The 25,558-nt window shown below is 30.5% G+C and overlaps 1 protein-coding gene across 1 annotated transcript in view; it reads right to left on the reverse strand.

The window, feature by feature from the left end:
• LOC106877301 (titin) overlaps positions 1 to 25,558 on the reverse strand; it is a gene marked incomplete at its 3' end in the record, with an annotated part of 606,785 nt that overhangs the window by 523,506 nt on the left and 57,721 nt on the right. Inside the window, exons 46-69 of the mRNA XM_052965881.1 lie at positions 22,298 to 22,336; positions 21,676 to 21,902; positions 20,900 to 21,043; positions 20,512 to 20,599; positions 19,849 to 20,035; positions 19,529 to 19,715; positions 18,277 to 18,393; positions 17,383 to 17,593; positions 16,490 to 16,577; positions 16,180 to 16,309; positions 15,403 to 15,539; positions 15,141 to 15,306; positions 14,311 to 14,460; positions 13,222 to 13,413; positions 12,590 to 12,783; positions 12,186 to 12,315; positions 9,961 to 10,084; positions 9,396 to 9,613; positions 7,989 to 8,151; positions 6,777 to 6,994; positions 5,407 to 6,105; positions 3,916 to 4,069; positions 2,937 to 3,151; positions 2,279 to 2,590 (exon numbers count right to left, since the gene is read on the reverse strand). Coding sequence (XP_052821841.1) covers positions 2,279 to 2,590; positions 2,937 to 3,151; positions 3,916 to 4,069; positions 5,407 to 6,105; positions 6,777 to 6,994; positions 7,989 to 8,151; positions 9,396 to 9,613; positions 9,961 to 10,084; positions 12,186 to 12,315; positions 12,590 to 12,783; positions 13,222 to 13,413; positions 14,311 to 14,460; positions 15,141 to 15,306; positions 15,403 to 15,539; positions 16,180 to 16,309; positions 16,490 to 16,577; positions 17,383 to 17,593; positions 18,277 to 18,393; positions 19,529 to 19,715; positions 19,849 to 20,035; positions 20,512 to 20,599; positions 20,900 to 21,043; positions 21,676 to 21,902; positions 22,298 to 22,336 — 4,490 coding nt within the window. The remainder of the gene's footprint in view (positions 1 to 2,278; positions 2,591 to 2,936; positions 3,152 to 3,915; positions 4,070 to 5,406; positions 6,106 to 6,776; positions 6,995 to 7,988; positions 8,152 to 9,395; positions 9,614 to 9,960; positions 10,085 to 12,185; positions 12,316 to 12,589; positions 12,784 to 13,221; positions 13,414 to 14,310; positions 14,461 to 15,140; positions 15,307 to 15,402; positions 15,540 to 16,179; positions 16,310 to 16,489; positions 16,578 to 17,382; positions 17,594 to 18,276; positions 18,394 to 19,528; positions 19,716 to 19,848; positions 20,036 to 20,511; positions 20,600 to 20,899; positions 21,044 to 21,675; positions 21,903 to 22,297; positions 22,337 to 25,558) is intronic.

The following is a 25,558-nucleotide window of genomic DNA, read 5'->3' on the forward strand; positions in this document are numbered from 1 at the left end:
TACAACTGGTACATCAGTTTGTGCAGGTATTTCTACAACTTCAAGTGGTACATCAGTTTGTGCAGGTATTTCAACTGCTTCTACAGCTGGTACATCAGTTTGTGTAGGTATTTCAACTGCTTCTCCAACTAGCACATCAGCTTGTGCAAGTATTTCAACTGCTTTTACAACTGGTACATCAGTTTGTGCAGGTATTTCTACAACTTCAAGTGGTACATCAGTTTGTGCAGGTATTTCAACTGCTTCTGAAACTGGTGCATCAACTGTATCAGGGAGCAGAACTACTTGAACCTCAGGTGACTTCATTTTCATAACATGCTCCTTAACTTCAACTTCAATTCTTTGAGGTTGAAGAACTGGCTGTATTTCTTTCTGTGAAAGAACTGCAGGTTCACTTTCAGGTTGTTCTTTATGAAGTATTTCAATTGTTTCTTTATGGATGTTTTCACGTTCAATAACTACATCGTCCTTAGCAGGAATTTCTTCGGAAGTTATGTGAGTTGATTCATGAATTTCAGTTCTAGTTTCAGTCACGGGTTCACTAACTTGGAATCGTAACTCTACAGGTGTAGATTTTTCTTTTTGATCTACTGTTAAAGTAGTAGTATGTTTTTCAGTAGCTTTTACATCAGCTGGAACTTCTTCAGTCTGTTCAAAATAAGAAGTTGTTGTAGATATTGTTCTAATTTCCTCTGTCTGAGTAACTTCCTCAGGTGCATCATAAAATAGGTCAGTTTCAGATTCTCTTCGATCATCACATTGAAACTCTACATGTTCTTGATAGACAGTTTCATCAGGTAATTCTACTATTTGCGGCTGATCAACTATAATGGTTTGTTTATGTGTTTCATCAGATTCAATAGCTTCACTACCAGATGAAGCTGAAATGAATTAAAACGCAAAAATATTTAAATGTATGTAAATTAATGTTTGACCACCACAAGAAACTAACAGTGATTATCTTTCGCAGATAAATGGATATGATTAGCAAATGACGAAATATGAAATAAATGATTAGTAAATATAAACACAGATGGAAAGTAATTTGAAAATATTCACACAAGAGAATTCGTGAAAAAATGGAATGTTATTTAACGTATTTATTGATTTGATTGTGTCATTATCAAGTTATCTTAAATAGAGGTATGTTAGTATAAATTGCAATTCTTGCAATTTAAAAAAATATTTTTGGTCAATCCAATTAAAATATATCATTTGATTATTTATCTTCTTGACATAGACGTTTTTTTCACATAAACCTCATGGATTAGAGATTTCACTTACAGTAAGTTTACTAACATAAGCAAAGCAGCTATTTTAACTCAGTTTTGAAAATCTAAGTCTTCCACTCATTCTGTTGATAAATTCAGTACAAAGTCAGTGGGATACAAATGATACACTTCAGGCTATTAAAACACTTATATCCAATAGCTTTTTCAGTATCCTTTATCTATTTCCCATTTGTAAATAGTAAAAATTCCAAGAGAGCCTAAAACAGATTATTAAAATTCAAAGATTGCTGCAGTCTAATGACTAAAACAAGTAAAAGATTAAAGATTTAAAAAAGCATAATATTATGGAAACACACGCACTGTCTAATCATATATTTCCTTGATTATAAGAACATTTATATAAAACATTTTTCTAAACATTTTCAAAGTATATTTTCTGTCTTTTCATAATTTTAACTTACTTGTATTCTATCTTTATATTTATGAATGAAGCATTACTAAGTCACAGAAATAGTTGAGCAAACAGATTAACCCTTTTGCATTTAAACTGGCCCTTTATCCAGCCCTAATATTATAACTGTTTTATGTTCAAACTAGTTGGATCCAACCTCTCACACCTATCTTACAACATCATTTTAAAAATAAACTATCACATCATTGAAATCTTGAAGCTACAAGATAACACACTATTACTACAAAATGATGTGAATAAATTAAGCATTACATTTGGCAGAGTAATCTGAAGGCTAAAGGGTTAAATGCTTCACTGTTTTCTTTGTGTTCTAAATTCAGCTCTCAACAGAATCAACTTTACCTTTCATCCCAGATGACAATAAAATAAATCCTGGTAATACGGAAGTCAATTGGATCAACTACACCTCTAATCCAATGAAAAGTGGGTTTATATCTAATGAAATAATTCAATAATGATAATGGGAATTCAATAATGATAATGAATTAATAAAATTTGTTAGTATATTAAATAAAATAAATGGAAAATGACACCAAAACAATTTTATAAAGATCTTTGTAAAAAGTAAACTTACATGTGACTGTCAGTTTGCATGTTGTTATTGTCTCACCATACTCATTTGATGCAGAACAAGTGTATTCTCCTTCATCTTCAGGGAATACTTCCACAATAATGAGAATACTTTCTTTTCGTTCATAATCTACAGTAATTTGTATATCATTGGTGGATGTTATAACTTTACCATCATAAAACCATGTTATTTTTGGCAAAGGTTGGCCAGTGAAACGCACTCTAAATTCTGCTCTATCGCCATCATGAACAGTATATGGCTGAAGTAATTCTGTGAATTCAGGAGCTGCTGGCTCAGTAAGTGGTGCTTCAATTTCTAAATTAAATACATATAAATTGAAACTCAGTAAAATCTTATTTAAAAAGATGTACTTTAATCAAAATATTTTCATAACTTTTATGGTTTCCTGTGTAAATATTACTCTATTATTATGCTTCATTATTAACTCATATAACATCATAGTGAGTTTATATTGAAATTATAATTATAAACTATACTTACAAAGCAAAGGAATTTTATATGATGTCAATTCTAAAATGCTGCAACTGGGAACTATTATGTTATCATTAAATTTATCAGATAACCAGTAGAATTTAAAGATTTAATCTCAAACATTTGCAACTTTTAACTTTATGTGCTAAAAAATATACATCATACTTACGTTTCATCACATTGATAGATGCTCTACTTATTGATACACCTTCTTTATTTTCCATACGGCAAATGTATTCTCCAGTATCTTCATATGTTGCATTTACAATCAATAATATTGATGTATTATGTTCAATAAACATTTTCCTGTTAGGTGTCGGTCGAACCTCAACCTCATTGATATACCAGGAGACATTGGGTTCTCCAGTCAACTGGCATATTAGTCTGAGATAAAAATAGAAAGAATCATATTGAAATTAAATTAAATAGATTTAAAGGTGTATAAAAAGACAAAGATAGTTACTTTATTAACAAAATTTGTAAAAAGATTAGCTCTTTAATGCTTAGTTCTATAAATAAAACTTAGCTCTATAAATAGAATTAAATCTACAATGAAATGAAATTTAAAATATCTATTTATTTATTAAATTGAGACTTTTCAAAGAATACATTTCTATATATTAAATATAAATATAAACAAATATGATACTATATGTGATATATAAAGAAAGAAAAAAAAGCAACTGCCTAACCTATAGAAGTCTAATCTTAATCCACCTCATCATCATCATTTTAGTGTATTTCTATTAACTCAGCTATATATTTGCTCAGAAATTTAATATATATGTGTGATCTTTGTAAGCAAAAGAGGGATGCAAATAGTGCTGTTTGTTTCCAGTTAGTCATGAAAATGTGTCCAGTCTGTTCATTTTTCAGTAAACTAGAAAACTATTATCTTGTTTATAAACAGGTGAAGATTGGAGCCAGAAAGGACATCCAGCCATAGAAAACTCTGCCCTAATGTAGTCTCATCTGACCAATGATGATTATGATGATGATTTCAACATTTCTAAACAACTTTCATTTTACAATTACTTAAGAAAAAATGGTTCCTTATTATTTATTGAAACTTTTCTGGTTCACAATTCTAATAACCAAAATTAGAATAAAATGATGAACATTTTCTATGTATAATTTAGGATAATTACCTGACAGGTTTTCCATGATAAACCTCAGTTGGTTCAATATAATGAGGTGACATCTGAATAGAAGTAATGTAATGTTCATCGACTAATTTGATGCTTTCATCAAGAGGAATGGTTGTCATAGATTTTGTTGTGGTCTCAGTTGTTGTTATTGAAGCTGAAAAATATTTAAAGGTAAATATATAGCAATGCAAACGGGCTGGTTTTTGCATATTTGTGTATAAACAAATTAAATGCAAATATTTACTTGATCAGTTTATTCAAAGGCTGACTGAGCAAAGATACTAAGTGAAGAGTACAGTAATTTATCTGGGATTATTTCATCTAATTAAAAAAATGCATTATTAATTTAATATCAGTTTATTTCACTGTGATAAAGCTGCTAACTTATGGGATAGGGGAGGATTCAGTTAGATCAGACCAAGTAAGTCTGGTACTAAACAATCTCAGATGTACTGAAGGTAGTCAACCCTTACAAGATTTCAAATCAAATCATAGAAGATGAACTTAAATACAGACAAATTATTTAATCTATTGCTCAACCATTTCTGCTAACTGACCTATTTTGTTATTTACTTGATACTAAAGTCACTAGAATTCATTTATAGTGAAAAGTCAAAAACCAAATGTTGTTGGTCGTAGTAACTGTTATGATATATCAGCTTAAGAGTCATGATAAGAGTACCAGACTAAACATCTTCCAGAAATTAGTTTGGTCTCAATTTCTGGGTTTCAATTTGATTGGGCTAAACTTAACTTGTTGTTTTTCTCGAGTTGATATAACAGGGTACTAATCAAACACAGGTGACTAAAAACTATACAATTCCCCTTTAAATTTCTGGCCTTGTACCACTGAGAAAAATTATAATAGTATATTGTCAACAAATTTCTAAACATCTCATGTGATTAAAACTATACAACTTCCCTTCAAATTTGTGGCCTTGTACCAAGATGAAAATTCATAATAAGATATTAACTACCAATTTCTAAAAATCCTTTTAAATTAATTCATTTTATAAAATATTTCTATTTTTTAAAAAAATAGAAAGATACTGATTAAAGCCAAAATCTCAGTTTTGTTGAATTTTAGATTTAAAAATTTATCAAATTAATAGATGCCCTAGAAACAGTATTAGATTAAAATAATGACATGTATAATGTTCATAACATATATATACAACTGTGGAAGGGTGCCAGTTGTAATATTTTGTCTCAGAGAAACTTCTCTCTCAGAGATGATTCTCTGAACAAAACATTAATGCTGTTGCTTTACCAGGTGTGTACATACACTATGAATATTTACACACAGCATTATGAAAAGAAATCTGTTGAAATTATCAACTAAATTTAACTCAGTTCTTGTTTCATGAAAATAATCTTATTATTCTTATTCTTTTAGCATTATTGATATCATCCTAATATGATCAAAATAATATTAAATGAAGGTGAGAATTTAAAATGTATCCTATAAAACAAAATAACTATATTACTCACTTTCAACAATAACAGTTGTGGAAGTAACAGATTCTCCATAAATGTTTCTGGCATGGCAAGTATATTCTCCTGCATCTTCTGGATAGACTTCAGTAATAATCAACTTACATCTACCAGTTTCTATTTCAAATGTTATCTGGAAATCATTATTTGGTACAATCTCAATTGAGTCTTTATACCAAGTAATTTTGGGTTCAGGATAAGCATTCATTCTGCAAGTCAATACAACTTGAGAACCATCTTGAACAGTTTGTGGTTGCAAAGGTTCCACAAATTCAGGAGGAATAGCAGCTGGTTTGGCTTTCTGATCTTTCTTCTGAACAGGAATAATGACTTCTTCTTTCTTTGGTTCATGAACTGTCAGTCGAGCAGATGTAGCTGCTTGTCCATATTGATTGATAGCCATGCAAACATAATCTCCTCGATCTTCTGGAAGAGCTTCCACGATATGGAGACAAATATCTCCTGTCTCTGGGTTGTATGAAATGACATATTCATCATTGTTATCAATATTAGTCCCATTATGGAACCAAGAAACATGAGGAACTGGTTTTCCAACAACTTTGCATATCATTTTTATTTCTTGGCCATCGACCACATCCATTGTTTCTAAGTCTTTTATAAAGTTTGGTGGCATAAAGTCCTCTACAGGAGGTTCCTCTTCTGTTTCAGGAGGTGGTGACATTTCTGCAGCAGGTTCTGTAAGATAAGCAACATAACATTAGTTATAGCTAAACATTTTTCTCTTTTATTTCTATGTAATTGGTAATGATTGCATTAAATAAGGCATTTTGAATATTTATTCAAGTATAAAAGTAGATCACTTTCCAATGTCTTATTTACAATAGTAAAGTCAGATTTTTAATAGTAAATGTCAATGGTTTAGCATGAGATGTGTGGGGTATGTGGACCACGCATAGCAGCCACTTTGGATGGAGGAGGCAAAACATACATTGAAGGTATGTTACATTTAAAGAAGAGCATAACCAATGTGGCTACCACACTGGGCATGCACTAGGTAGCATGCTATGCTACAGTTGAATATTAAACAAGTGTTGACAAGTACAAGCATGACTGCCAGAAATTTGATTTGCAATCAAATGGTTTCAAGTTCAGTCCCACTTTAGGAAATTGGGTATTGGTGTTTCTAACAACAATCCCAGTCAACAAATCATCCACAAGCTCTGTGCTTTCAAAGATGATTGGCATGAAAATTCCCTTACTTTGAAACCAGGTAAGAGTTAATGACACAAAGGTCATCGATCTATGGAAACAGTTATATGTATTCCACTAAAACCCATGCTAGCATTCAAAAATGAATGTAAAATATACAATTAAAACCATTGATGATATGAAAAGACAAATATTACCTTGGACATATAAGGTAGTACTGCACACAGCTTCACCTAATTCTGAAACTGCTCTGCATGTATATTCACCAGTATCTTCTGGTCCAACATCAATAATGATCAGCAAACTTTTACCAGATTCGTAAAAGATTTCATAATGTGGAGAAGGCTTGATTTCCATTCCATTGATATACCAAGTAATCAAAGGAGGGGGATGAGCATCTACTGAACATTCAAGTCTGCAAGATAAAATAATGAAAACATATACATATACATTTATATAAATATAAATAAATATATATACATATATATTATATATATACACATACCAATACCTACACACACAATTGGAAAGAACTGAGGCTAATTCAGGAAAAGCTTAATACAAGTATTAACATGGAATATAAATCTATCTATAATAATAAAATATTATTTTATGATTTTACAAAATAAAAGAAACTAGATTTGAATATTTTTCCTTTTGAGTCTAAACATCAAGGGCTTACAGTTAATAAGCATAACATGAAATCAGAGCCTTCTAATAGTTAACATCTAATTTAGATATTAGCTTCACATTTTAATTTAAAAGCAAACGTAAAGAGGGTTATTAGAAAATAAGAAAATGAATGAAAATTATGCTCAGATAGATATGAGTCTATGATGCTTTCAGTTAAAATAAGCAAATCATTTAGGAGGAAATAATTTGTTTGATTTATTTATCTCATTTTTTTTTTTAATGTTGACAATTTCTAATAGAAATGAAATGGTGTTATACATAACTACCTAAGACTAGAAATTTTATTATCTTCATAACGAATAAGTAAAAAAAAATTAACTATACATATATTCTATGCATCTTCTAATCCTTCCAAATACTATGTAGAAATTATTATCTCCCTTACTCTAAGTGGCCACCAGGAAATGCAATGTGTTCAAGATTAAGATGAAATATCTGCTTATATGTTCAAACTGTAGACTGTTATAAGGAATTAGGTTGCAGACTAGACCAGTCAATTAGATGGACCCCAGTACGCAACTGGTATTTAATTTATCAACCCCAAAAGGATGAAAAGCAAAGTCGACTTCGGCAGAATTTGAAGTCAGAACATAAAGGCAAACGAAATACTGCTAAGCATTTCGCCTGGCCTACTAATGTTTCTGCCAGCTCCCTGCCTTTAGACCAGTATAATATTATTATTTAAAACAACAGTAAAGGTTTTAGTAAAACTTTACCTTGCAATTCCTCTTTCTCGGACGAACACCTCAGGTTGAATAGGCTCAACAAAAATAGGCCTTATTTCCCTGATTTCAGTTGTAATAGTCTTTTCTTCTTTCTCAATCATTTTAATGGTAACGGAATCAGGTTCATCTGGTATTTGCACAACCTTTTGCTTTTCTGAAAAAAATAAGAAATAACAGTTGCACTTTGTTAGATTCATTGTTGTGAAGTTTTAATTGAGCGTAACAAAAATAAAATACCAACAGCTATTTCAAAGAAGTGGTAGGCCTCAAGAAAATGACTAAGTATTGTGGCAAAGCATTAAACAGAAGAAAACTCATTTAATCCATACAAACATGGAGAAACAGATGTAATATGCTACGTATATATATATATATATATATATATGATTATTATTATTATTATTATTATTATTATTAGTTGTTGTTGCTGTTGTTTTTATCTCTCAGTCGTTGGGGTTATGCCAGTTCATTCTGTTGGATAGCAAGTCATATCCTGCACTTTTCTGAAGATTCTTGATCCTAACAAACAGGCTGTTCTGAATTCTTACATGTTAGGAATTTTAAATCATGTTCCACTGCAACTTATAGCATTGTAGTATTTATAGAATAGAATTAGAAATTTATAAATATAAAACAAAAAAAAGTTAACAGTATTTATGGAGTTGAAAATACTTATTGTCAGTTGTATACTTTTTTTTATTGTTTTATTCTGTAAGATGTATTTTAAGTTTGAAAATATTCCATGTTTTATTATTATTATTATTATTATTATGTTTTTGCTTTGTACTTGTACAAGTTGACTCCAAGTCTCACCCAGAGACCTCAAGAGACAACAAGTTAGAAGTTCAAGTTGGTGTTATGACTAGGGTGCCATATTTTGAAAACATAAGAAAATTAGAAGTTTCTTTTAAAATTAATCGTCGTTATTATTATTAGTAAGTTAGTACATGCTAATTTAATTAGCAGGAATAATGACTGTTCTCCTCAAATCTCAAGAATCTTTCTTAGAATTCTTGCAGAATATAGGCTGGTTGATAATGTGAGCTGCAATTCCAATTTCATTCAGTTTTTTAGGTACCATTTTGGATGTTGTATCAAGTGCACAAATTACCACAGGAATAACTGTTGTCTTAGTTCTCCATAGAATCTTAAGCTCTCTGGCTCACAAAATGTTAGACTAACTATTAGTTATCAAATGTTTTTACTCTTCTAGCACTTCCTGTATAAAAACTGCCACTCCAGGTTTCCCTCTTCAATGGACAGAAATGTCAAGACTGTTGTAGACATCATGATATGAAGGCAAGTGATTTTTGCTACCAATACAATCTAATGTCTTTTACCACAGATACTTGCCACTAATTTTAATGACATTATTACTGAAGTAAAACCAATACTAACCATCAAAAGTAATGGTTGTCCTGCATGTGATTTCACCAAGCTCATTTCCAACTCTCAGGACATACTCTCCAATATCCTTTTCATCAACATGAATGATGATCAAGACAACAGTATCTCCTTCTTGGAACATCTGGTAATGATCTGATGGTAGGATTTCAACACCATTGACATACCATTTCACCAATGGTGGTGGATAAGCCTCAACCTGAGCTTCAAGTCTGAAATTATTTTTAAAATTATAGTTTAAGTTTTTTTATGCATTTCACACCAAATCACATACTATGGAGCAACAAAAAAAAAGCATAAATAAGAGTAACTGATACTCAAAATAAAACAATAATAAAATTCCAAGTGAATAATAATAGTAATGGTATCTTTTAAATAATTTAGATTATATATTAACAAATATGACTAAATACTATTTCATCACAATATATAATTACAATTGTTAATATATAATCTATATTATATATTAGCAAATCAATTACTACACACCAAAATTATCATAAGTTATGAATAAGTTGATGGAAAAGTGTTGCCAGTATAAACATATATAGAACTTTACCTTGCAATTTGTCCTCGTTTCACTTTGTAGGTTTGAGAAAGAGATCTCTTAAATACAGGTATCTTTGGTTGAACTAATTTCATTCCTGCACGAGAAACTTTGTCTTCTGGCAGTTCTTGCTCCTCTGTAAATAAATATGTGACAACAAATTTCAGTTAAAAGAATAAGAGAATTTGTTTATTTATGACAACTTGCTTCCTTGCTTTATGTAAGCAGTTAAGAAAAGTTGTATAATTACTGTTATATTAGATGTTCTTTTCAAATACTTCATTGTTTTATTTTGCTAGCTAAGATTTAGGAAGGAGAGACTGATTAGCATACTGCTGAGATTCATCATATCTATGGGAGATGAATGTGAAAGAAAACTCAAAGATGTGAGTGAAGAACAGTCCTCAGCTTGTAGTAAAGCAATATTGTTGTTGCTTGTTGGCATGGTTGCACCTCAGTTTTGTAAAGTGACTATATGAATGTAAAAGAGATAACCTAACCAAAGCATGCTAAGATGTGGTACAAGAGAACCAAGATATTCCCCAATAGCATTAATATTGCTTGGCATTGCTGGAGGAAATGATATTATTATGATCACCAGTCAACAGCTGATGAAGAAAATGTCCCCTCCTCATCAGTGCAATCTATATGTCTCAATATAGAATGGAGTTTCACTTGGAAAACTCTTCTCAATGATGCAAGGTTTTCTTTATGGAAAGACAAGCAATCGCCATGCATGCAAATCTCTACCTCTTCACATAACTGATTTTAATCAAGCCAAAGGCCAATACAGTTTGTTACTATTGTTATCGCAGACAATGATCTCAGAATCAAAAGAGTCAGAACAAACACCACACAATATTTCATCCAATGCTCTAACCATTCTACTAATCCACTAACTTGGATTGGCTCTATTTATCAAACCCTAAAAGGGATGAAAATCAAAGTTGATATCTCCAAGATCTAAATTCAGAATGCAGAGAGCAGAAATAAATACTGCAAGTCTCTAGGAATTCAACCAATGCACAACCTCAAGCTATATCATCATCATCATCATTATCGTCGTTTAACGTCCGCTTTCCATGCTGGCATGGGTTGGACGGTTTGACTGAGGACTGGCAAGCCAGAAGGCTGTACCAGGTAGAATAAAATATATTACTTTAAGAAATTTTGCCTCAAAATTAAGTTTTTAGGCTCGTGATAAACATACTAATTAAGTTTTAATTATTGATACCAAAATATTAAAAGTGTAAACCAACAGTTTAAATTTAGAAATCACGTTTTATACAATCACACATCCTGATCTGAATGTAATATAGATTAAGAATTCACTTTCATGCTAAATATTTCAACATGCAAAATATTTTCTACTGAAAATGATTGCAAAGCAGTTTTAAAATTAATAAAGTATAAATCCTTTTAGTATACTGAATAATCAACATTTAAATTCTTTAAACTACATAAATGCAATACTTACATTATTAGATGGTACATGCATATGGAATTCTTAGTATATAGCAGTGATAATCAAACTGTTTAGTGGTGTGTTCAAAGAGAAGAGCTAAATCAAAACTTATGAAATATTACATGCAACTTTTCTAAAATTAATAAGTAATGGTAAATTTTTTCTTTATTTCAATATATAAACATTGAATAAAAATCATGCATTAAAATGTAAATATAAAATTTTTCCTTGGATTTTATTCAGATTACAATCAAACCAATTCATAAAAAACAAAATGACCATGCAGTTTATAAATCTCACAAAATTTGTTACACACTCAATTATTAAATAATTATATACTGTATAAAATTAATAATACAAAAATGTTAAAAAAATATGAAAAAATATTAATATTTTTTAATTTGTTTACACCATTAAAAAAATTCAGTGACAGTTTTTTTGCCTTTTTCAAGACCATAGAAGTATATAAAGTGTGAAAACATCAAGGATCAATGTAATAATATAAATATAATACTAAACACCATTACTAAATCAGAATTGAAAAAGAAAAAGACCATGCAATATATATATATATTATGGTTTATATAATTTATGGTATAATATTTATAGTGCATAAAATATATAAAAGCATATAATTTTAAAAATACAAAAATAATGCAAATTTCCCATGCAGTTAAAATTTTAATCCTAAAATATAATATTATACAATGAATACTTCATGCTCTGTTTCTAATAAAGTTATTTTTAAAAGAATTGAAGATATTGTACATACCTTGAACGTAGAATTCAGCAGAACATTCAGCAACACCAGCACTGTTCCTTGCACGACAAGTAATAAGACCACTATCTTCAGGAAATGCTTCCCTGATAGACAGTATTGTTGTCTGACCAACTCTCTCAATCTAAAATATAAGGGAAAAGATTATAATAATATAAAAACATGTTCAGTGAGAAATGAGATGTGACTCTTCAAATGATGAAGAAATGAGATAAGCCATTAAATTATATATTCATTTACAATGCAACAAACTCTTTTAATGGTTCTAACATTTATTCTTCTGTTCCTGATATGTGGTATGTTAGTTTATACACATGCTTTGTGGCAATAGCAAAATAGTTTGTTTTTTTTAATTTTCAGTATGAGATTTTCCCATCCATTAATGTAACTTTTATTACCTTAAAGTCTCTGGTGTTCTTAATCTTTTTACCATTGCGAAGCCAAGTAATTTCTGGATCAGGTTCTCCTGTAAATACTGCTTCAAAGTATGTTGGATAACCTTCTTCAATAACAATGTTAGAAATTGGTTTAATAAAACTGGGTGGTGAAACTGGAACTTCAGGAGTCTCTGGTTCTGTTTCACTTTCAAGACCTAAATACAAAACAATCATTAAATTAATTCATTTTATATTTATTTATATTTACATAGAAAAATACTCTTCTTTCAGAAATATATTTTTTTAAGAATAACATAGGTAAACTTACAAATAAGATGACTCACATTAAAATATTATAATTACATTAAATACTAAATAAAATTTATTAGCAGCTGCCCCATAACAACTGTTTGCCTTTTTGTTATTGTATCAAATTAAATAATTTTTGCCAATTATGAATAATATGCTAAAGGATAATTAAGAAAATCTGTATCAAGCACACATGTATGAAAACTTATGTAAATATCAATTATGTAAATAATTTGACTCAAAATTATTTACATAATTCATATCTATACACACACACAAACACACATTTTAACACTCATGCTGAAACAAAAATGTGTATCAATATAAGTTTGAAAATAACCCACCGATAACATTGAGATAACAAACACAGGAAATTTCTCCAGTAACATTTCGTGCCACACATCTATATTGACCTCTGTCTTCGGGAAATGCTTCCAACAGAGTTAGAGTATGGACACCATCAGGAGTAGAAGTCATGTTGAAATATTTTGAAGGTTTCACAAGGTGATTATTACAGTACCATGTTACGACCGGAGCTAAAATGTTAAATATGTAAATCAATGTATGTTAAAAAATATCAAATATTTTATTATTGGTATTGGAGATTTTAATAAGAGTCCTATTTAAAAAAGAATATCTAGGATGTTTCAATATCTACTTGGATAGAGTATAAATAATGAACTTTAACCCTTTCATTGGCATTGTGTTCTTTGTATTAGCTGTTATATGTTTTCCATGCTAATGAGTGCCTGATGGTTTATTACATTTATGTAATAAACTACTAAACATGGTACTTCAATTATGGTCAACAACTTTGGGCATGTTTTAATCTTTTTCTGAAATCATCAGCAAAATATTGCCTTTACTATACTTGATAAAAGAAGCACTCTGTCGGTTACGATGATGAGGGTCCCAGCTGATACGATCAACAGAACAGCCTGCTCATGAAATTAACGTGCAAGTGACTGAGTAATCCACAGACACGTGTACCCCTAACATAGTTCTCAGGGAGACTCAGCGTGACACATAGCATGACATGGCTGGCCCTTTGAAATACAGTTACTACTCATTTTTGCCAGCTGAGTGGACTGGAGCAACGTGAAATAAAGTGTCTTGCTCAAGGAATCGCCGGGAATCGAACTCACAACCTTACGATCGTGAGCCAAATGCCCTAACCACTAAGCCATGTGCCTTCACAAAGTTAAAAGAATTATTAAGCAAATGCCTCAGATTTGTCATTTATTGGCAGAAGAAAATAACATTGCTTAAAAATTAAAAATAGTTCAGAAATAATTTAGAATAAAATAATTTACACATAAAAGAGTTTAGAAAATTAAACATTAGAGTAAATAACTGATTTTAAACATTTTTATGTTGTATAATATAAATAAATGTTTAGAAATACGTTAGATATAATTTTTTAAAACACTTACGTGGATTAGAGGTAATTTTGCATGAGAAACTAACACTTTCACTCTCTGGAACAGTTTTATTTTCTGGCCTTTTCATAATAGTTGGTGGAGTAGCTTTTACTTGTTTGGCCAACTTCAGATGTGCATGTGATTCTTTGGTAACATCTGGTTCTATAAAAAAAAAGCGAAACAAATTAACGATCTCACCTTCATTTCATTTCATTTTTACATTCTATTTTTTATGAACAGAATAACAAAACTAACGTTCCATATATGTACATAGAAATATCTAAAAAAAAAATCACCCTGGATCCCATATGTGAAGAAGGGCCAACATTACATGTTTTGATGCACCAAAAACTTTTCTTCTGAATATGCACAACTTGATTTGGGGTGCATCTGATATGTCTGTGCAGCTTTTATGTCACCAAAACTCTCAACATATATTATCTTTAAATTTTGATCAAATTACTTGTAAATTTGCAGCTCAATTTTTCTTTTAAGTTTCCTATTCATAACAAATGTATTTTGTTACAAATACTGACTAAATACTAATTTCTCTTTTGCATGTCTTTTGTTTTGTTTTTGATCACATTAATAGCATTTTTTCTCTTTTGTGTTTAACTTACATTTTTTCTATAATAACTCATATTCATAGAGATCATCTGAAGAAATATTTATCTTCAATTCCCAAAATGAATTGCTTTGAATATAGATGAGCACAACTGGCATTAACCTTATGTTGAATTTTTAAAGGTTTTTAATCATGTTATCTCGATGATGAGCAAACAATACTGCATAGAATAAACCTGTTATTGTTAATATCCTTGAAACAAAAAATGTTTACATACCATCAACAATCAGTTTAGCAGTACATGTTGACTTTCCATTTGTGTTAATGCTAACACAAGCATAAGTTCCAGCATCTTCAGGCTGAACTTCAAAAATAAGGAGAGTGTAGTGGTTTTCTTCATGAATGAATTTCCACCGTGGACTTTCAGGCATATTTTTGCCATCCTAGAGAAAAGAATGCAAAAAGTTACAATTGACACCAACTCCAGCAATATTACATATATTACATTAAAAAAATTAGTTAAATGAAAGTAAACATACCTTTTGCCAGTGAACTTTGGGCTTAGGTTTCCCAATAACTTCACAATCAAAGGTTGCAGGTTCTCCAACAACAACTTTGGTATCACGAAGTAAGTTACGAAATTCAGGAGAAGTTTCTTTTGCAGCTTCTTCTTCTTCTGTTGAACCAAAATAATATATGATTTGAAATTAACATAACCTATATTTATTGCAGTATTTGTAACATTCTACTTTAAATTGTCAAAACATTTTCAGTATAAACTACGACAAATATTGAAAATTTATAATATACTTCTAGCAATTACATATGTATTTCCTTTTTGTCATTAACAATGATATTTTTAACACGACTCAGTTTGTTAAACTGTTATTTCATAATCTAATTTTTTTGTTTCTAGAATTTAAATTTACCAAATTATTGTCCACCTTACCCATTTTCTGGCAAGCCTATTCTATGTTCATTTCCTGCCACCCACCTATCAATGTCTGCAATTTTAATCTCATCACATCTAATGTGTATAACAAATCATGTTTTATTTCACTTCATTTTAGATCCAAATTGCTTATCTTACTTCTTAATATATGAATCATAAATATATGAAAAAAAAATAGTTCTTTAACTTCAGTTGGACTAGAGTACCCTAAAATGTTACCATCGTATGGTTACTGGTTTGTGAAAGTCACTTCTACAAACACCAGCAATTTGATTTACATTATTAGAGAATAAATACATACATATGTTGTTTCCTTATACATTATTAGTTATTTTATTGCAAGTAGTAGAAATACTAAACTCACCCATAACAGTCATCTTTGCTTTGCATTGTGTCATGCCATATTTATTATAGGCTTTAACTGTGTACATTCCTGAGTCTTCTGGGAATACTTCAGAAATATGTAAAGTACTGCAAGTCTCAGTAACTCGAATCTGGGCAAATTAAAAATTGGATAAAATGATAAATTATCCAGTAATTCATAATATGAATAAAAGAAAAAATATTTTAAAAGAATTTAATAATAATCAATTTCATACAATTAATTAAAAAACACAATAACGTAAAAAGTAGGAGATTTCTCTAATGATAATAAAATTCATCATTGTACTCACCTGGAAATCCCATGAATTGTGAATTTCAATGCTATCTCTGTACCAGGTAATAATAGGAGGTGGATTACTAGTGAAATGCACTTTGAGTCTGTAATATGAGAAAATATGAATAGAAATTTAAGCTCAAGATTCGTAAGGATTTTTACAGTTTCTATAAAAACACATTTTTTAAATAAAAAAAAAATTATGATTTAATCAATGTTATTGATCACTAAAATTATCACTTAATAACTACTGGCTCACTGTCAGTTATGACAATGAGTGTTGCAGATGATCTGATCAGTGCATCAACCTGCTTGTGAAATTGACATGTAAGTGGTTGAATACTCCACAGATATGCATACCTTAACACAGAATACAAGGCTGGACCTCTGAACTACAGGTCCAACTCATTTTTGCCAGCTAAGTGGACTGGAGCAATATACTATAACCCCAGGCCTACCAATGCCTTGTGAGTGATTTGGTAAACAGAAACTGTTTGGAAGTCTGTTGTATATTTATGTGTTTGCCTTCACAACTGTTTGATGATTGGTACTGGTACTGGTTTGTTTACATTCCCATAAGTTCAGTAAAACAGACCAATAGAATAAGTTTGAGGCTTAAAAAAATAAGTGCAGAGGTTGATTTGTTCCACTAAAAATAATCTTTTCTACTTTGGGTACAAAGCCCAAAATTTGGTGGGAGAGGCAAGTCATTTACATTAAACCCAGTACCTGACCCAGTACTGATTTCATCAACCCCAAAAGGATAAATGGCTAAGTCAGCTTTGGAGAAATTTGAACTCAGAATGTACAGCCAGAAAAAATATTACTAAGCATTTTGTCTGATATGCTAACAATTTTGCCAGCTCAAAATTAGTAAAAACGTAGATTTATTCTTTATTTTCTACTTACGTTACAGAAGTACCCTCCAGAACTTTGACTGGGCAAAGTGGAATACCAAAAACAGGAGGCTCTTGTTTGACTGGTTGTTTAAATGTTATTGTTTGAGTGGATGTCTTTTGTATCCTCTCATATTGTTCATCTATAAGTTGCTGTCTCAATGCATCTTGAGCAAGAAGCTTCTGCAAGTTAGCATCAGTTGTGTCTTTTCGGAAAGTGGTCTCTGTTTTTTCAAATATTGAATAAATATTTTATTAATGAAATAATTTTTAGCATGGATAAAAATTAAGGTTCTCTGTAAATTCAGTAATAATGACAAACTGTCATTTTTGAGTTATAGATTGAGGAAAAAGCATATCATGAAACTAAATTACTGTATTTACTCATATATAAGTTGCACCCATGTATGAATGGTACCCTATATTTAGTTATGCAACCATAATATACTATAAAGTATAATGAAATACTGTGTACCTACAAGTCATTAGCCTATATTTAGTGTTAAATCTTGGTACAAAATTTTTCTCTTCATAGTTTTAGCTTTGCACTGAGTATAAGTTAAACTCCAGTTTTTTCAGTTAAAATCAAGTTCATACATCTATAAAATGAAATGGCTGCTGAAGAGGGTGGAAACATTAAATTGCTACACTAAAGCTTGCAATAGTTGATTCTGTCCCCAACCTTACCCATTTCAGGACCCAAATTCTACCAGGTTTGTAATTATTTGCCAGCTCTTGAACTTTGATAAAATAATAAGAGTAAAATTCTTAAATTATAAAATTATCTTTACAAAACTGAATTTTTGTCAACAGAAAAATTATAATTTATTATTTTAGCAACAGCCATTCCATAAAAAGTAGCTGATCACATAAAAAAATACATGAAAAATATATTTCTATTACATACCATGCTTGAGCATTCCCAACTCGAAAGATGCCAATGAACTCTTCATCTGAGCCATTTTAAGTTCAGCACTGCGAAGTTCCACTCTCTTTCGGCGTTCCAGTTCAATCTGGAGATCGCCTGAAAAGATAGTTATAACATAACATATTAATTTCTCAAATTAGCTTTTATATAGATATAAAGAGAATTTAAAATAATAAAAAAAGACAACAATCATCATCATTTTGACATCCACTTCTTCCATAGTTGCATGTGTCACAGAATTTGTTGAAATAGATATCTTATGACTGAAATCCTTTCCTGTCACCAACTCTCACCTGTTTCTAAGTAAGGTAATATTTCCCCATGGCTGGATATGTTTCCATTGAAGGTTGGAAACAAGGGACACCACATGTATGAGAGTGATGCTCGTTTATATAAATACATACATACATATATATATTTATATATATATTGGCCTGCCCTCCTAACCAGAAGAATGTCATCAATTAAAAGCTACAACAATGTGAGGAAGTACACTGTAACCAGTACTATATAGTAACATCACATAATCTGGTTGATACAGTGATAAAATGCTATGTATACACAATGGGCTTCTTTCAGTTTCCCTCTACGAAACCTAATCACAAGATTTTGGTCAGCCTGGGACTATAGCAAAAGGCTCTTGCCTAAGGTGTTACACAGTGGGACTGAACCCAAGCCACATAGTTGAAAAAAACAAACTTTGTAATTACTCAACCATATCCATGCCTATGCTATACTTTAATACTTGCATATTTAATTTAACTACAATTTTTGTTTCTAAATTAATAATAATAATTAATAACATGAAAGAGCATCAACAACTGCATTTTATATTTCTATATTTCCAACCATCTGTTTAGTCACTACATATATAACATGATAAATTAAGGTAGTATACACAAATGATGAAAGAAAGAAATTCAGGTTAGCATTGTTAATTTTGTAAATAATAATTATTGTGAGCCTAAGCTAGCAATGTTTAACATACATAACATAAAAGATAAGCCATCAAAGTTGTATTCTAAGAATTGTAGTCAGTTTCAATAGATCACAAGCAGAAAATAGTCAGCAAAAGAAATTTCTTATAATCAAATCAAATTTTTTAAAAGCGAAAAGTATTTTTTTAAACAAATGAGATTTATAACATAAGTGATATTTTACTTTCCCTTATAATGAAAAATACACAAGTTGTAAGAAATAGTATTGGATAAAGATGAAACAAGACAATTACTTTTAGGAGCATGTCGCAAATGTGAACGCCAATCCTCCTTTGGAATTACTTTAAGTGTAGTAATACATTCAGCTTCACCTTGTTGATTTTTGGCTAAAACTCTTATTTGGCCAGCATCATATTCCCTCACACGAGGAATTTCAAGATAATGTATCACACCATCATATCTTACTTTAAATCTGCTTCCCTGAAAGAAAGAAAATGGTTATAAAAATAATTGCTTCAATTGTAGAAATGTTATAAATAGGAAGTTAATTTTCTTTATAGACATTATAAGAAAACATAATTCAACTTTTATTATTATTATGATCAACACTTACTCCTGCAACAAGGCTTCCATTTATCCACCAAGTAACTCTTGGTCGGGGATAACCACTAACATTAACAATAAATTTAGCAGTTTCTCCTTCATCAATTTCAACCGGTTCTGGTTTAATTTCAATAATGGGTGGTGCAGGTTCTGATGGAATATCTGCATCTTCAGCATAGTTTCCAACCATAAGAGAACTACAAATAAAAATATTTTATTGGTAATGAAAGTGAAAATCATATTTAAAAAGCAGCAAATTCTTGTCTTGTTATAATCAGAGAGTGATGTTCTGCCAATAAAACACACTTGGTGTTGCTAAAGTTCAATTCTTTATTAATTACTTGATTGAATGATAATTAAGTTGCTGAATTCACATTGAAGAAAATATTGTTTCCTGTGAATGGTTTGTATATTTCTGAAGATAAAATTAAGATTCTAGCCTAAATGCACACATGCACAAAGATACTGATATAAGTTATAAATATGGAATCATATGGAAAGAATTCTTAATATTTATATCAAATGTACATTCTCTTTAAAATTTAGACTAAAAGATATAAAAGAAAAATATTAAATATATAAATGACAATGACATTTTTACATCAACAGTTTTTTGATTAAAAAGAAATAGGAGTTAATATTGATTTTATATTAACTCATAACAGAAACTTACATATTTTTGTAACTCTCCAACTGACGTAAACGGGCAATTGCTTCTTGGCCTTCAGGAAGTTGAGTTCCAATAATAATAGATGTTTTGTCTACAAAATCATAATAGAAATTTATAGTACATATACCAAGTATTGGTTTTAAATTTGTGTACACTTACAAGAAGTGCATATTAATTTACATAACAATTAAAAAATATTAATTATATTTTATATCTTCATAAATTATTAAATGAATTATAAAATAAATAAATTTCTTAGTACTTTTAAAGAAAATCATAGTGCTAACAAAAGCTCACATAAATCTTTCTGCTATTTACTTACGTTATAAATTTTAGTTGGATGTTTTAACAAAAAATTTCAGAATATAGATTTGTACATAATGATACATACTTAGACAAACAACTTCTGCATTTATTGTTGCTTCACCATATGCATTTGTAGCTTTTATAGAATAAATGCCTGAATCCTCTGGGATGGTGAAAAGAAGATCAAGCACAACATAGCCAAATTCATATACTGGTCTGTAACGATGACCTGCAAGATTTTAAAAGAAAAGCATTAATTAGTCATGGAAAAATATAACATCAAAATAAAATAATTTTCATTTTTAAAGCCATTGCATAAAATGATATGAGTTCAGGTTAGCTCGACATCTATCAGCATAAAATAGTAATAAATATTGAAGAGTCAGAGGAGAATAAGTAAATAAAGTGAAGCTGAGGATGAAAACAAGTTGCTTAAATTTACTAACCAACACAAAGGAATGACCGAAAATAAAAGCTAGAAATCTTAAGTGATTGCAATTTCTTATTGTAAGAAGTCACTTTAAATATTTCTTTATCCTATAATAAAAAGTTATTTCAGCAAAACTTGAGATAAATTCATGAGTGATCTATTTAAAGGATTTGACTTAATTCAAAGAAAAACTAATACTTTCAGGGTTATATGCTCATTTATATTCATGAGCACATGCAGGTATACATGTACATGCACACACACACACACGCACACACGCACACACACACACACACACACACAAACTTATATGCACACATATGTTATCACATATATATACAGAAAATATTCTCATACATTTGTGTGCATACAAATGCACACACATGTCATACAGTTTCAGATAAGGTAAGGTAAAAATATAAAGGAAATACCATAAGGTAAAGGTTGTCCATTCCTTAACCATTCCACTTTCATTGTGGGATCATTAATAGGAGTCAGCAGACATTCCAAATGTGTGCGGTCATATTCAGCAACTTCAACATCTTTCAGTTGAGTTCTGAAAACAGGCCTCTTTTTCTTGCTTTTATTGTATATAATTTCAGTTGGATGTACACTGCGTCGGCGTATGTGAGATTCTTGTTTCATTTTCTGTAATTGTCTAAAATTTAAAAAAAGGAGAAAAATATAGTCAACCTTTCTATTCCAACATAGGTAAACTAAGACATATCAAACTTAATAAGATTGACATTATGCAGAATATTAACCTAGTCTTTCAAGATGCATTAGTGGCCTTGTAGATAAGAATATTATTACCATTTGTTCATACACAGAAGTTCCTAGCTCGTTCAAATCTACTCAAGTACTTTGAACACATCCAAGATCATAATCCTGATTAAAGATCAGACCAATGGAAATGCAGTGTAAATTTAGATATCAGAAAAATTTTCAAATTTAATGATGAAGTTAATAGTACAAAAACTTTTAATTTTATTAATATTTCCTCTTAGATATTTAGATATTCATAAACTTGAAGATATTAAAAAAATTACTTACATCTCAGCTTCCATCTTGAAAAGATCATCATGTGATACTCTGAAATTTTTTTAAAAGTTCATATATTAATATTTAGAAACAATGACAATAATTAATTTGAGAAAATTCATATATAGAATATGTAAAGTATGCATTGCATATTTTAAATATTGTAGTAGTTAGAGAATATAAATGTAGAATTCCAAATATATGAATTCAGGTTCAGTCAGGAGAAAAATGTTGAACTTTTTCTTTGTAGTTAGAATATATTCTTGGACATACTTTAATCAGTCAAACTTAAAAACTTGTATTCAACAGTTATTGAGTGTCTAACATTAGGAATAGTTCCTTTCAAGTGTAAAAACAGCACCTCTATAAAATTAATTCAATTATTATTATTATTATTATTATTATTATTATTATTATTATTATTATTATTATTATTATTATTATTATTATGGCAGCAAAATAGCAGAATCATTAGCATGCTGGGCAAAATGCTTACTGGCATTTCATCTATCTTTATTTTCTCATTTCAAATTCTGCCAGGGTCAACTTTGCCTTTCATCCTTTTGGGGTCGATAAATTAAGTACGAGTGAAACACTGGGGTCAATGTAATCGACTAGTCCCCTCCCCTAAAATTTCAGGCCTTGTGCCTTTAGTAGAAAGGATTATTATTATTATCTCTTTATCACAGGTTTTGTTGGAGCTTCTAGAGTCTTACATGCATAGTGGGCTTGCTACCTGCAGCCTACGGTATCATGCTATCCATTCTTTTCAGCTATCTAATACTTTTATGATTATTCTGGCCATGCCAAGGAGGCAAAACTCTTGTAGCTGTTCTACTGGGCACTCTATTCCAATTTACATTGTATTTCCCTTGATGTCTTCTGATACTGTTCTCAAGAACCTAACAATAATTGGCACTATCTTCACCTTCTTCATTTTCCATAGCCGGCCTACTTCATACTTAAGAGGGTTGTATCTATCTATTTATCTTTTCACCTTCCTTCATGACTATTCGTGGGTCAAAGAGGCATGCAGCATCAAGTATATAACATATGTGGCACATCTTGTCCACCACCACTAGGTCCAGTCTGTTATGCTCTAGCACCTGATCTGTTTGGATTGGGAAATCCCAGAGGATTTTGCCAATTTCTGACAGAATAGTTTTAATGTCATTTTAATTTTTAGGTGTTGTTTGGATGGAACCAAAATGGGGGAATCATAATAGTCAACTTTTGTAAGTGCAATGGATATTTTTTTTACTGAATTTGTTTCTATTGAATGCTACATATACATTATTATAAGTTTAATCAGCTGTTTCGAATAAGAATTTCTTAACTAGATATAAAGCTTTTAAAAACCATACATATGCACATGACAAAAATTCAAACTCACAGATCTAACATGCAAAACAAGATTAGAAAAGTCAGTAGCTCTTAAACAGATATGGAAATGAAGTGGATACAATTAGAAAACAATGCATAAAAATTATCTGTTAATATTCAAGGTAGCCTTATCACATAGAGTAAAATCCTACTTGTTGGTCTTTAGTTATTTCTTAAGCCTACACCATTCAAAATAACCATGCAGTCAGTACTGTCAAAAGACTAACAGCAAAATAATGTCTATTGAAATACTGATGAAAATATTAAAAATATATTAATAAATGTATTAGATTTCAATTCATAAGTGTAATAATTTCATTTTATTCCTATACTGGCAGAGGTTGGATATAGCATCCATTTGTGTGCTTTAATCTTGTCTTGGTTCATAATATATTGTTCAAATGCATAGATCTGATCCAATTCATCACAACCTCTTTGACTTCTATATACCACAGTAAGTTACCATCAACTCAACAATCTTTTAGGCATCACTCATTTAAATTACATAGTAATGTATTCAACTCAGCAGCATAAATTATGTCAATCTTCATTACAAGTTCACATCGCACCTCCAAAGGACCATACACCAACTTAATCTTCTCTGTCTAATGCCTTTTTTATGTTGCATTCCATACTAAATATTGGACTCATAGAACACCCAAGTAGTCCATAATTGTGCATACTGTTGTTTATTCAAATTCACATGATGTACCTATCAATTTATCTGAAATCTTGCTGCATCTTTTGTACATATATTGCTTGCACATATTTACACAACATATAACTGCTATCTAAATGTATTCTATTTTGTCCAGCAAGGCCAGTTTTCATATTATTGCCCAGTAACATTATTATGTTCACTTTTATGTTTTTGGCTCAAACCACTTGTTCAGATTTTAAACTTCTTCCAAAGACTTTGAATTCATTATGCAATAAACAACTATTTCTAAACTTCCTTGTGATGGCTTTAATGACTTGAACAAAGGAAATATGGCTAACAACAAAATGTAAGTAAACACCTAAGTAATCATTAAATCCTTTACTTAAATTTCATAGCGGTCTTAATACCTCTCATGAACCATTCATCTATATCTAGTAATGTGCATAGCTATTCACTCACAAGTGAGTATGACTTAATAATTGTTTCTAATTGTGAGCAGACAGAGACACCTCTTCTGCCCCTCCACCCTTGACCCAATGGAACATTAAGAATGTGACAGCTGGAAAGAGAGTGCTGTCCCAGTGCTTGACTTGTACACAATTTCAACTGAGGAAAGTGGAGTAATGTAAAACAAAATGGATCATGATTCCAGACCAGTAATGAAACTCTTGACCTTCAGACTTTCAGACTAAATTAATTCATGCCCATAACAAGTAATATGAGGCCACAAAATGATAGTTTTTTTTTTTACTGCGGATGTATTTAAATTTATACTTAAAAAAAAGCAACATTCAAAAGAGTTGAATTAGCTGTATTAATGGAAAGTATTAGTTTTTTCACAAAATAATGTGTGAGTGTATATATACATATGTATATACGTATATACGGTGGCACTCCATCAGTTACGACGATGAGGGTTCCAGTTGATCCGATCAACAGACCAGCCTGCTCATGAAATTAACGTGTAAGTAGCTGAGCACTCCACAGACACGTGTACCCTTAATGTAGTTCTCAGAGAGATTCAGCATGACACAGTGTGACAAGGCTGGCCCTTTGAAATACAGGTACAACAGAAACAGGAAGAGTGAGAGAAAGTTGTGGTGAAAGAGTAAACCACCCCCACCCCACTGCCACAGCCTCATGGAGCTTTAGGTGTTTTCACTCAATAAACACTCACAGCGCCTGGTCTGGAAATCAAAACCATGATCCCACGACCACAAGTCCACAGA

Source organism: Octopus bimaculoides, chromosome 2, assembly GCF_001194135.2.
Source record: "Octopus bimaculoides isolate UCB-OBI-ISO-001 chromosome 2, ASM119413v2, whole genome shotgun sequence".
In the NCBI taxonomy this organism is placed as follows: domain Eukaryota; kingdom Metazoa; phylum Mollusca; class Cephalopoda; order Octopoda; family Octopodidae; genus Octopus; species Octopus bimaculoides.